Source organism: Cajanus cajan, chromosome 2 (assembly GCF_000230855.2).
Source record: "Cajanus cajan strain Asha chromosome 2, NIPB_CcT2T_4, whole genome shotgun sequence".
NCBI classification, from domain to species: Eukaryota; Viridiplantae; Streptophyta; class Magnoliopsida; order Fabales; family Fabaceae; genus Cajanus; species Cajanus cajan.
Genome location: NC_138518.1, coordinates 78,339,399 through 78,353,729, shown reverse-complemented (window position 1 = coordinate 78,353,729; position 14,331 = coordinate 78,339,399). Strand labels below are relative to the sequence as shown.

The 14,331-nt window shown below is 32.8% G+C and overlaps 1 protein-coding gene across 1 annotated transcript; it reads left to right on the top strand.

The window, feature by feature from the left end:
- The first annotated feature begins 4,066 nt into the window (after positions 1–4,066).
- On the top strand, positions 4,067–13,358 carry LOC109799465 (glucose-inhibited division family A protein). Its single transcript, XM_020360036.3, has 13 exons — positions 4,067–4,417; positions 4,501–4,652; positions 6,536–6,627; positions 7,451–7,564; positions 7,986–8,316; positions 9,054–9,233; positions 9,431–9,511; positions 10,268–10,486; positions 10,643–10,785; positions 10,873–11,039; positions 11,732–11,949; positions 12,085–12,177; positions 12,891–13,358. The coding sequence occupies exons 1-13, from the start codon at positions 4,234–4,236 to the stop codon at positions 13,089–13,091; spliced, it is 2,175 nt and encodes a 724-aa protein (XP_020215625.1). The 5' UTR covers positions 4,067–4,233; the 3' UTR covers positions 13,092–13,358.
- Positions 13,359–14,331: the final 973 nt, after the last annotated feature.

Genomic DNA, 14,331 nt, shown 5'->3' with positions numbered 1-14,331 from the left:
TAATATAACATAGTCTAGCCTAGTTTATTTTCATCCTTAATCATAATTGTAGATATAAAAACTTGTAAAAATAATTATAATATATATTTATACTTTTAAAAGTTATATATAAAATTTTTAATATTACAAATATAGGAATAAGTATTGCCCCCACTATCTAAAATTTCTGGATCCGTCATTAGATGATAATGTTGGAAAAAAACAAAATAACTCAAAATCATCTGGTGAAGATTTTCAATATTGTAATCGTAGTAAATGTATTAGAGTGTGTCATCCAAATGTCATCAACGGTGAGTGATAATATGTCCCAATGATTCATATTAACAATAAAAAAATGTTTTTCTATCAAAGTATTTAATTATATAAAGCACTTTAAAATGTAATTAATATATGAGTGTGTATTTTATAATTGCAGGAAATAATATTCCAAGTAATCATTCCCGTGAGCATTATCTAAATGATTTTATTGAAGGAAGTGCATCTAATAAAGAATTATGTAGTATTCCATTGTCGGATATTACTAATGATAAAATTAAATTTTGTAAAAGATGTCTCATTCTATTTATATGTTTGAAAATTAATGATTATTCATATTTTGTTATCATTATTACTGGGTGCCAACAGTCAAAATGTTTTCCCCTTTTTTGCTGGAAATAAACTATTATTTGGTAAAGTTGCACCTATGCAACGTCGATGTAATATGTCTCAATCTTCTGATGTAACAACTGTCAAGTTAACAGGTTAGTACTAAACAAAAAAAAATTATCTATTATTTATTTTTCAAAAATATTTATGAAGAAACTTATTGACAAGGTTAGTTTGTTTTTTTTCAATTAATGATAGCACACATAATGTACGTACATCAATCTAACATTGTCTTAAATAGAGTTGTCAGAAGAGGTGTATGCATGACAGAACAATTTACTCAATCTCCATTAGCGAATGTCACAAATGATAATTTATGGAGTCTCATTTCTTTTAATATAACTATATTATTTAACTTTATAATATTTATATTTACCCTTTATTATTTGATTATCCTTTTTATTTTGTTATTTTATAGTTAAGATATTATCTAGTCAAAGAGCAAACCGCACATCAAATCAAAACAATGAATTTGATGACATGTTGTTCGAAGAATGTGAATCAAATCATAATAACCATGCACAAGGGAAAGGACCACAAAAATTAATATGGAACAATGGTAGATTAATCAGAACTTCATAGCAAAATGTACTCATTGATGGTATACATGAAGATGCATCCACTACCAATTGTATGTCTTCAATATTGTATTTTATTTTAAGTTTCATATTTTAACCATTAATCTATTACATGAAGGCTTATTATTTTCTTATAATAATAATAAACAGTTTATTGCGATATTTTAACCATTAATCTATTACATGAAAGTTTTATGATTTGTTGCCTGCACCTCAATCTTTGATGGATATTTACTTCAAGAATGACACAAAGAGTAAGCTATTTTTGGAGAATATTAGATCATTTAACATGATGTTTTCATTCACCTCTATGGGGGGTAAGATAGATGGATCGTTAAAAAATGGATCATGTCCTCAAATTTTTGTCATGAGTGGTGAGAATTACCATAGAATTGGTAGTTTGCTTCCTAATATAGGAGAGCAACCCAAATTTTCTCAATTGTACATATATGACACGGAAAATGAAGTTGTTAACAGATTTCTGTTGTTAGGTAATTATTGATACATTTAGATATACTATTTTTTCCCCCTGAAATTTTCATACTTAATTTATGTGTTGAGTCCTTATCTTAAATGGTTTTTCATTCTATTATATTGTAGGATGGATAAAAATTCTAATCCATTACATACAGAAATAGTGTCTGGCATTAAAGAAATGCTTGACTCTCATAATCCTTATGTTCAAACATACAGGATGGTTCAAGATCGTCTAAAGGAAAGTAATTAGGGGTGGGTATGCGGACCGGTCCGGCCCGTTTAAGGCCCGGTCCGCGAAGTTCGCATTTTTAACGGGCCGGATAAATTCGGTCCGCGAAATAAATGGACTTAAATTTTGAAGTCTGTATCCGGCCCGTGAAGCTCGCAGATAAACGGATAAGTCCGCGGACCCAATTAAATCTAAATTGTTAAATGAATATTGACTCAGATTTTGAATTTCTTTTCCTTTATTTAACCTATGAAAACATGAGGAAAAAAAACATATAAAATGATATAAATATACTTCTAATAATAACATCAAACATTGTAAATAATAAATCAAAGTCTTAAATAACAAAGTTTACACATTCTAAATTTCTAATAGAAATATTTAAGTCTCAATGCCTTTAAAATTTAAAGTCCAAGCATACCAACTATTAACCAAATATTAAAGCCTTACTACCTTAAAACTTTAAAATTCTTAATACACAACCAAACAAATATAAAACATTTGTAAGTCCAAGTACATCAAAGTCGAAATACCTTAAAACATCAAAGTCTTAATTAATATCTTAAAAACAAACATAAAATATTTGTAAGTCCAATTACATCTATCAAATATAATCAAGCATCTTCAATAGTAAAATTTGAGTCCACATTTAAACGGGTAATCCGCGGGCTCGCGGATTAAATCCGCAAAATCCGCAGACTAAACAGGGCGGGCCTAAAAAGTCTGTATGATTATACGGATTAAAAAAATAGGTCCGTTATCCGTGAAGTCCGCGGACTTATGAACCGGTCTGCGGACTCAAGTCCATATACCCACCCCTAAAAGTAATGCAATGCAGCCTGAAATTCAGAATAATAGGGAAAAAGAGAAAAAGATGGTAGGAGGTATAATCTTCCAACTGTGTTTGAGGTTGCGGCTTTAGTTGTGGGTGATTTTGATGCAGGTAATGGTGAGAGAGACATCATTTTAGAGACTCAACAAGGATGCCTGCAATGAATTTCCGTAGTGAGTTTTGCTTATTTACCACTACACTATCTACTTTTGTTCCCACATGAAGAGGATGGATACAGTGATGACATTTCATTAAACGAATCGTTTATCATTATCATTTTATTTGTATATTAAAATATTTTTTTTATGTTACATTAAGTTCAATTAATTTTCACAATTTTATATATTATTATTAAAATAAAAATTATTAATTATAATAATTTATTTTCCGTGCAACGCACGGACACAAGTCTAGTTATAATTATATAATTTTTGTCTAAAAAATATCATAATTATATAGATTTTTACTTATTTAAGTTAAACATATTAACAATTTTAGTAATAATAAAACATATTATTTAATACATCCACACAAATAATCTCAAAATAGGGAGATTTAGGAGTAAATTAACAATATTGATTTATGTGATAAAGATAATTAGTACAAACAAATTAAAGTTGATAATTTATTTTAGTCCTTTATTTTCAATGTTCTACAATAGGTTAGAGAAAAATTGTCAAAAAAAAATAATGATTAATGATGGAGAACACAAAAAGTTTGAGATGTAAAATTTAGATTAAAATTGATATCAACCTCAATACCTACAAATGCACCGGCAAGATTTTAAATTTCATGCTTAACATATTTCTAAAAGAAAAAAAAAAACAAAATTTTCCAACAAATTTCTTTCAAAGAATCTAATATTGTACAAGTCAACTATATTTATTACGAATTCTAAGTAATGAAACTCTTCTCATAAATATATATATTTTTCTACTAAAAGAGATCAAATCTAGTTCTACTTGGACTTATAACTTGATTTGTTCATTCTTATTAACACTTTATAGTATTAGTTATTATTTATTAACTAAAAAATATTGAAAATTAAAATTTTTTAATGAGTCCCAACACTAAATGAAGAGATAGATTCGGTAAGTGTGACACAAGACTTTAAAAAGTATATGATTTGTAATAAATTTACATAATCAATATATAAGAAGTTATTACTTATTAGAGTTTCTCAAGCATTCCTATGTAAGTGGTAAAGCTACCTAAGACCTAGGTTCAGTTTATTGGGCCAGCTCACTTGGCCCAAAATAATATTGGAGTGTTTTAATTTTTTGTTGGTTAAGTACTAGAATGGGAGAGAGAAGAAAGAAGGTGCAAAGTGCAAACACTGCGGATGAGGCAGCAATAGCAGCGGGTGTGGATGACAAAGAAACGCCACTGAAACAAACCCTTCACTTCCACCAACGACTGAGAACCGTTTATCATAAATTCCCGTTTCCGTTTCTCCAGAATCAAATGCCACAATGGCAACGGCGCCGTTAACTCTCCATCTCTGTCGCCTTGGCCGAAACTTATGCAAAACGCTATTTCTTACTTCCTCCCCCGTTCCTCGAAACCCTTGTGGCGTCTCTTTCCGCCGCAGGTTCCGCCGCCGAATCTGCTTCTCCTCCTCCTCCTCCTTCTCACGGCGCTTCTCCGCCTCCCGAGGTACGCGAATTTCGGCTCACGCTTGTTTGGCGTCGGAGTATGTTGGAAACTGAAGTTGTTGTTTGCTTGTTTGGGTTTTGCAGAATTGAATTGTGAATTGGGAGAAGTGGATGAGAAGTATGACGTGATTGTAGTTGGAGGAGGCCACGCAGGGTGCGAAGCCGCTCTCGCCTCTGCGCGTTTGGGGGCAAGAACTCTTCTGCTTACTCTGAACATTGACCGAATTGCGTGGCAGGTTCGTTACCATTCTACGCTTATTGCATGGTTACTTTTGTCCGTTGCCAGAATCATCAATCAATGTTAATGTTAGCGAATCCGTCTATATTGTTTAGAGAGTCGGCCTAAAGGTTTTTACTCTCTTAACTATTGGGGAATTATTCTAGACGTGATTTTTCTAAGTAATTGTTACAAGAGTCAATAATTTTCAATTACATGAAGTTGGTGATTGGATGAGATCATGAGAGGGTAAAAACAGGGACAATGTGTTCTTTTTTATCCTTGAATATGGTTCACGTAGTGTCTCCAAGCTGACAAGTGACAACTAGAAACAATGTATTTGTCTTGCTTTCTAGTTTATTCTAAAAGCCAATATATATGAGGTCGGTCAAATTTTATGAACTCAGACCAGACATGGTCATGCTTTGCCTGGACCAAAGTGAACGGGACTAGTAGATTCAGACTAAACTGTCATACCATTGGATAGTTATGGCATAGGAAATTCAGTTTCCAACTTGCCATGGTTAGTGGTTTAAGATCCAAGTCCAATAAAATGAGTCACCATTGCACCGGCTTGTGTTCAGCCTGTAAACCTCCCTTTTAGTCACCTACTAAATACTAGAGAAAGGAAGTTTATGCATAAGTGTAAATGCTGCATGGTGTGTACTTAACTTGCATCACGTTAGGACCCCTGATTAAACATTAGTTATTCCGGTTTGAATGTATATGACGGGTTCATATGGAGCAACAGATAGGATCTGCAATTTGTTGTGTTCCATAAAAACAAAGGATAAATGTTTTGAATAGAGGAGCAGCACATGTATGTATCCAATTGGACTTGAACCATGTTCATACTTGGAATCATAATTAAAATTCCAATTTGAAGTTGGGTTGAAACTTGAAACTTTCATGCGCAGCACCAAGTTTGCAACTGAAGCAAGTCTTATATAGAGAACAGCAATCTTCATATCAATTTTGTACTCTCATTGCATTGATAGTACTTTTATTAAAATCTCTTGATAAGAAGGGTGCAGTGTCTAAATTTACATATTTTAAAAGAGATCTAATTGTTAACATCTAATGGCTTAGGTGTATACCGGCCCCTAACAATCAAGCTAAAAGGGCCTTTATAGCTAATCAAATGAAAGAATGTCATGCACATGTATTTGACTTCAGGATACAGAAACAACCCTTACACAGCCTAAAGAAATACATTTTGGTCTTCAAAGAAACAACACATAATGTGGGTAGTAAAATGTGGAAAAATCTTTGATAACATACCTTTTAGTCCCTATAGCAAATAGATGGCAGAGACTAAAAGGAAATAAATATGGTATGTATAGATACTAAAATGGAATGCTTTTAACAATAAAGAGTTAAAGACTAAAAAATTAAGTTTATCAAGCTATGGGGACCAAATGGGTATTTTAATCATAACACTTTGATGTGTGGGTTGACCTGATGGCTTACCTGGTACTACCCTCACTAATAGGTGCATTGTGTGGGTTGAGGTTTAAAAGCCCTTACTGATAAGTGAGCTATAAAATTTAGGGTAAAAATATAGTGCTTGCTGGGTTGTCCCATGGGATTAGAGCTTAATTGACATTCCTAGTATATTGCTCTCTGTAGCAATGTTGCAGCGTATGTTGTCTTGTGTTGCATGCCATAAACTTCGCAGTTTGAAAATGCAGTGTCCTTGTACAAAAAATACTGAGGAATGAGCTTCTATTTTATTTATTTATATTTTTGGTGCTTGAAAGAAAGCTATATGTGTTTGCAATTTCTCCTGCCTTTGCTTTTGAGGTGCATATGGGCCTCCCTTACCTTTGATTTGGTTAAGCACATGATGTTAATGCATGGCTCAATCCCAATAGTTTCTAATGGGTTTGGACTTTGGTGCAGCCTTGCAATCCAGCTGTTGGTGGGCCTGCAAAGTCCCAACTTGTTCATGAAGTGGATGCACTAGGTGGTGAAATAGGAAAGATTGCTGATAGGTAATTTGAAGGAATCATATGTTTTCACTGTAACCAATAAAAAAATGTCTTCACTTATAGTTTTTTTGCAACTTGATTCCCCTAGATTTTGTGGATTCAGTTTTGTATAATCATTAAATTGCAAGTGAAAATTCAAAAAATTTCTTTCAAGATTGTTAAAGATATTTCTTTTTTCCATTGTAGGCTATTATAAAGTTGATAGGAAGACTTAAAGCTAAGGGAAAAGTGGCAATAATGAGTCTTCTGGACAGTTGCAAAATGTTGTTACATTTATGGATTCAAATATGAGGGTGAATTAAGAGTCTTGAGTCTTAATTGTTTTATTGGAAAGAGATAATGTGGGTCCATAAAGAGAGAAGTGAGTTACTGACTTTGAATTTGATATTATCTTCTATTGTGGCACTGGTCACTATTTCAAGGATAGCAAAACAAAGATGGAGAATAGGGGATAAGTTGGCAGACAGTTATCCTCCTGCCCAAACCAGTCAAATTAAGTTTGATTTAACTAAGGTTTACTTCCAACTAAAACCAGAGAACTCGTTAAGATTTACTAGTTGATGCTTCACAACTCACAAAATTGTCTCAGTGTTCACTATATAAAATTTAGTAATTGTCATTCTTTTTTAATATTTTCCATCGCCAAATAAATCACCTTTAAAATATCATCGTATTAGATATTTACTTTTGCTTTTGCTGTATGCTATCATCTTGAGATTCTTGATTGATGTGTTTGTTGTGAGCTACTCTTGGAAAATAATCTAGTATGAAGAGCAATTTTTTTGGGTTTCTTGTGTCTCAGATACATATTTATATTTGTGTTCAGGTGTTACTTACAAAAGCGTGTACTCAATGTCTCAAGAGGTCCTGCAGTTCGTGCATTACGTGCTCAGACTGATAAAAGGGAGTATGCCTTGCGAATGAAAAATGTTGTAGAAAGGCAAGTTCATATCCATAATATTATTCCTTTTCTTTTGTAATAATATTATTCCAAAAAAGGCCAGGCGGGGTTCCCTCAACCCTTGAAAAGTTCTGCCAATGGAGTCATATTTCCTTATATGATATTTTCCTTGCCCATAGATGGCCAGTCTAGTACTACTGGTACAAGCCCAAGCCCCTAACAAAAGGACTAATAACTAACAGTCCTAAATCCTAATACCTTAACATGTAAGAGACATCACCTTCTATGTTAGAAGTTTCTAACAAGTAACAAGGCTGGTGGGGGAGGATAGCGATTTGAACTCTGGGTCCCTGATATTTCCAAATTTATTTTGGTTCAATATGATATTTTTCACATGTTATATGCATTTGTCTTGTTTGTTACTTCCCATCATGTTTTGTTTTGACCTTATTTTTTGCAGCACTCCAAACCTTTCTATTCGAGAGGCTATGGTCACAGATATTTTACTAGGGAAGAATGATAATGTGGAAGGTGTTTGTACATATTTTGGAATGAATTTCTATGCTCCATCTGTTATTCTCACAACGGGAACTTTTATGAGTGGCAAAATTTGGGTTGGTAGAACTTCTATGCCTGCTGGAAGAGCTGGCGAGTCTGCTTCACATGGACTAACAGAAAACTTGCAACGTCTTGGTTTTGAAACTGATCGATTGAAAACTGGAACCCCTGCCCGAGTGGACATTCGCACTGTAAATTTCTCAGGATTAGAACCACAGCACGGAGATGAAGAGGTTTGTCCATTTAAACCTATAAGTAGGTTCATTAGATTCAATTTTGGTTCAAATCAGGCTTACGGTTTGTAGTTTGCAAATGGTTTTGTCTGGACTTGTTCCAATTGTCACTTCTGTTTATGTTAGTCTATTAGTAATCTTGATACAACTTTGGCCCCTTCGGATAAATAACTTAAAGTTCTTATTGAATAAGTACTTATATATAATGTTTTTTTTTTACAAACAAAAAGGAAACAGGGTTAAACTGTTTTCATGTAAGCTATAAGTTGTTTTCATAAGCTATCCTAGAGAGCTTACTGAAATAAGCTGAAAACAGCCAATGAACATATCATAATCTATTTTCATTAGCTCTCTCAAAATGTACACAAGTATTTATGTTATAAGTTTAAGTAAGTTGTACGTAAATTCTTTCAAAGGGTGCCTTAAAGGCCCTGGTAGTTTGCTACTTGGAGAATTATGTCTACCAGCCATCAGTTAGGCAAGATCCAAGATGTTTCTTAAGTTAATTCTCCAATTCCCTTGGTTAATAATATTATTTAGCATAGATAGTCATGTAATAATTTTAGTACTGTTAATTCAAACAAATTGTGACATGAAAAATAAAAATAGAATTTTACTTTTCCTCCAGTGCTGAATTATTGATAATGCTGAGTTGCTAACTACTTGTAATCTGTAATTAAAAGCATTTACTCTAACAAAAAGATAGTGTTTCCCCAGTGTACCTTCATAATTGGCAGGTTGGCTGGTTTAGTTTTGATCCTGAGGTCCATATTGAAAGAGAACAAATGTGTTGCTACCTAACTCGGACTACAAGTACAACTCATCAGATAATACGAGAGAACTTACACGAGACTCCCACTTATGGAGGATGGGTTGAAGCCAAAGGACCTAGATACTGTCCTTCAATAGAAGATAAGGTGTGTTTGAAAGAAAAAAGGTTAACTTGAGTTTGTTCATACCAGTTTAATATGTACAGAATTAATTATAGTTACCAATTCATTCCATACTCAGATCAAACCTGAACCTTTTAGAAAAAGGGGTCTGAAGCATCAGATCAACTGTATTGGAATCATTTGTATTATTTTCTGATGTCATATATATTGTTCACTTTTAGATTGTAAGATTCCAAGATAAAGAGTCTCATCAAATATTTCTTGAACCTGAGGGTCGAAATGTGCCTGAGCTCTATGTACAGGTAAGTTATATACTTGAATATTATTTTTCCCTTTGTCTGTAATCTAAATGAAACTTGGTATTTCTTTTGCGGGGGGTAGTGCATCGGTTTTTGAATACAACCATATGATGAAAGTTCGTAAAATAAATTAACAAACTGATACAGTTTTGGAAAATATAATAACCAGTCACGAAAGTTGTCATAATAAATATATGTACCTATTAAAAGAGAGTGATGCATGGAGTTTAGAACTGTAGAAGAATACCTGCACCTGAAGTATGAGCAAGATCCAAATTTTTGTCATGTCCTTTCATTTTTGGTAAACAGAGGATTCATTAAGATAGGAGAGAAAGGTACAAATGCAAGAGGATAAGAAATACTCCCAAGCTAAATAAATTAAAACCAAAAAATTAATGAGTTGAGTTGAGGCAGGTTGAAAGATATAGCATTGAAAAAGCCAATATGTGTGTGTGTGTATATATATCTGAAGCTCAATGATTGGTGAATTTAGGGTCACAGGATTTATAAAAAAAAAATAAAGAATCCTCTATCTCTTTTATTGCTATTTTCCAGCCAGGAAAAAAAGATTTTTTTTGTGTGGGGAGTGGGGGCTGGTGCTAAATGTGTTGTCTCACCTCCTTTTTATCTTGAGAGAATGTCTTACCCTCTAGCTTTGTACTCTTTTTTTGTTCTTTATGAAATTAGTAGTGAGCTGAACCATATAATTCAGTTTAAAAAAGATTGAAATGCCTATGGTCAACACTTTCTATCTTGTAGGGGTTCTCGACAGGTTTGCCAGAGAGACTACAGTTACCTCTGCTGAGAACTTTGCCTGGACTTGAGAACTGTTCAATGTTGAGGCCGGCATATGCTGTGGAATATGATTATTTACCTGCTCATCAATGCGCCAGGTCTCTTATGACGAAGAAAATACAAGGATTGTTCTTCTCTGGTCAGATAAATGGAACTACAGGCTATGAAGAAGCTGCGGCACAGGTATTATTTTAAAGTTCATTTGTACTTCTGAATCTAATGCTGTTTTTCTGGTGTTGCGACGGTATCATGTGGAGTTGACTGTTCGCTATTTGGACATCCTGCTAATCTAGCAAGCTTTCTTCTTCTTCGTCTTCTTCCTCGTTACTATTCCTTTAGGGCATGATATCTGGTATCAATGCTGCTAGACATGCAGACAGTAAGCCACTCATTGTTCTTGAGAGGGAGAGCAGTTATATGGGAACATTAATTGATGATCTAGTTACCAAGGACCTGCGAGAGCCTTACCGCATGTTAACCAGGTAAGCTGACCAAACTAACAATATTTCTGCTCATAGATGTACATATGCTGCTTCATTCTGCCTTGAAATTTGTCTTCCTCATGTTAGCCGCTCGGAGCATCGGTTACTCTTGAGATCCGACAATGCTGACAGTCGTCTCACCCCTTTGGGTCGTGAAATTGGGTTGATAGATGATAGACGTTGGAAACTGTACCAGGATAAGCAGGCTCGAATTTCTGAAGAAAAGAAGCGATTGAAAAGTGTCAGGATTTCAGGTTTGTTTGTCTATATGCTCGTGTGGCAACTCATTCTTGGGAGCTGTTTCTTAAGGACTGAAAGAAAGTTTATTTTTTTGGGGGGAAGACAAGATGGCAATATCTGCACGTAGTAACAAAGTCATTTAAATGCTGATGCTTCTCAAGTCAAATAAATTGTTGGCCTTGCTTTTGTTGTTAAATTCATTTGTTTTAAAAAATATTTTTAAACAACTGACACAAGAGGATGATTGCCTGTAATTTAAACTTATCCTCCCTCACCTCCACCCACTTCATTTTCCCTATAATCTATAGCTAACAAAAAGTAATACCCATGATAGAATAATGTTGTATTAATAGCAGATAGTGGGTGTCGTAAAATTGGAACCCTATAAATTTTCAGTCTTCTGCGCATTACACCTTACACGGTCACAAAACACGATACATATGGATTACAATGTAAACTATGTTTAATATAGTCTCAGATAATCCACGCTAGTATTAAATGAAAGTCTAAATTATTTGTGATTATTCTCTTGGCAAAAATGTGTTTTTTTTTATATATATGTATATAGTAGGACTGTAGGAGTACGTTATTATACTGTTATTCCAACGTTGTACTATTCCCTTCTAATACATATTCTGCTATAGATTACATAGAAAATTTATTTGAATTATTATCAATTATTGCTACTGTTTAATTTTCTCGTCAGGAGGGGATTTGGCTGCTGAAGTCACTCATCTGTCTAATCAGCCAGTGAAGGACTTTTCAACATTAGAAAGCCTTCTTAAGAAACCACACATTCAATATGAAATTCTTGACAAGCATGGTTTCGGTGACAAAAGCTTGTCAAGAATGGAGAAAGAATGTGTTGAGATTGATATAAAATACGAAGGTTTCATCTTGCGTCAGCAAAGCCATCTTCAACAGGTATCTGTTACGCTTTTCAATGAGAAAAAGTCGGTGCTTTTTTTTTGCTGTCATCACTCCGGAACCATTTTCTACACATTTTAGAATTTCAGTTGTATATTTAATGTTAAATTGCTTCGGTGGATTTACATATAGGTGGTTACTCAACAACATAGACTACTTCCCGAAGACTTGGATTATTACGCAATGACAACTTTGTCCCTTGAAGCTCGCGAAAAACTTTCCAAGGTTTGTAAGTTAAAGTTTATCAAAATAGATTTGGGTCATTACAAGTAGGGCTAGTACAAACCGAAACTCATCGGTGGATCCACAAGTTCACTGTAAAAATTTAGTAACAACGGCAAAAAATGAGATATCATGAGAATAAAATATTGCTGTCAAAAAACTCTTCAAGTACTAGTCAATCAATATCACTACTGATATTGAATTCATTAAATGACCCCTCTTCCCCCGAGAAAGCATCTATGGCATTGGCAGAGAAACCGATTGAATTTAAAAATGAAAAAAAAATGTTGATAACACTCACTCTAACACTTTCTTGCTAGCACGAGCTCTAAGGATCAAGAGCAATTTTTTTGTTAAGGAAAATTTATTGCACTTTATTAAATACTTTTGATACTTAAAAAATTAAGTACTAAATGATTTTCTTATATATAAAATATACTTTTCATCGTGTATAATGCAATAGGTGATATGAAATACTAGGAGGAGAGAGACATTTTGTATTTCTATATATTTATTTTTAAAAAATAGAGATAATAGAAATCATGTAATGGTTGGTGGGTTTGTAATTGAAGGGTGAGTGATTTGAGAGCTATAAGGGTAAAACAGTTAAAAAAACTGCACACACAAAAAAGGTGTATGCCCTTATTATATGCAATAGATGTATAGATGCTCTATAATTCCTTGGAGTTGACAACAATATGTTTGAATAATTTCAGGTTAGGCCTCAAACCATTGGTCAGGCAAGCAGAGTAGGTGGGGTGAGCCCCGCTGATATCACTGCTCTACTCATTGTGCTCGAAGCCAAACGAAGGAAAGCTCAAGAACAGAGGAGGTACAAAATAATGAATGCCATTCGAGCAACTACCCAAGATGAGGTGCCTGAAGTTTCTTTGACTGAAAAAGTCAACTCTGGATAAGTTTCCATGTTACTTTTATATCTTTGACCATTCTATCAATTTTGGTATGTAGTGTGCCACATTATGTATATGTGGTGTAAAGGCTAGAAAATCAGTGGCATAGATGAATAGATTAGCAGAAAGGATTGGAGGGAAAGGAACAGAAACTGGTTTCTTTTCCCCCTTCATGTGATAATTTTATCCAACTGAGAAAAGTAAGCAAATTATAAGATTTAAATAGAATTATTTGTTGATATAATCAATATCATGTTATTTTTTGCTATAGTAGATATATACTTTGTTTATGTAATTCTACTTGATTTGAATTTTGGTCCTTTTTCAATTATTGAACGTATTGATCTCGTTATGTTTTCATCCATTTAGATTTTGATCGTTATAATTTTTCTCATTATTTATTAAAGTATTTTTCATTATTTTTCAATTATTCAAATATTGGTCGTTCAAAGTTTGCACGAGTGAAATAGTGTTGCCTTATTTAAAAACATCAAACTAGAACCAAAACGTAAATTGGATGAAATTATTATTATAACGTAAGTTGGATGAAATTATTATTATAAAGTAAAATTTAGAACGAAATGATGGTCATTTTTAAAAGACATTTTACAATTTTTATAAAACATTAAATTTATTTTTCATCTTTTACACTTATTAAAAATTGTGAGTATGTGTTTTTTTATTTTTTTTATATGTTAACTAATGAGATGAAAAATTGAGAAATAAATTTATGTCCCTCAATTCTTGAACTTTTTGATTGTGATTTATCATTTTTATTGATATTGGTGAATAAATTTTGATATGTAATAATATCATTTCTCTCATGACAATTTAATAATAATTAAGAAGGATAAAAATGGTAAACATAATTTTTATTTTATAAAATTAACTAAAATAATTATTTATATTAGTATGTGTAATTTTATTACAAGTGTTTTATAATTAGAATTAAAAGAAGTACATAACTATATTATTATTATAATATATCAAATTTAATTGTTTATTTTTTTTACATAAAATTTAATAGTATCTTATTATCTTATATTATGATAATAATAATATTTTTGATCTTATATAATATTAATAAACAATAATTGTTATAATAATAATAATAACAACCTCTATAATAACTAAAATTTTGGGTATTTTACATGCTATGAGGATGAGTTCTCTATAAACAACGGGCTTTCAATGTGAATGAGTAGCATATGTATTAAACCAAACCAAACCATCTCTAACCTCAACT

What these genes read in the sequence shown, in the direction of transcription:
- LOC109799465 (XM_020360036.3), top strand. Translation starts at nt 4,234, where the DNA reads ATGGCAACGGCGCCGTTAACTCTCCATCTCTGTCGCCTTGGCCGAAAC. An exon ending in TTGACCGAATTGCGTGGCAG is followed by an intron (nt 4,653 to 6,535) that starts GTTCGTTACCAT and finishes ACTTTGGTGCAG; the next exon opens with CCTTGCAATCCAGCTGTTGG. An exon ending in CACAGCACGGAGATGAAGAG is followed by an intron (nt 8,317 to 9,053) that starts GTTTGTCCATTT and finishes CATAATTGGCAG; the next exon opens with GTTGGCTGGTTTAGTTTTGA.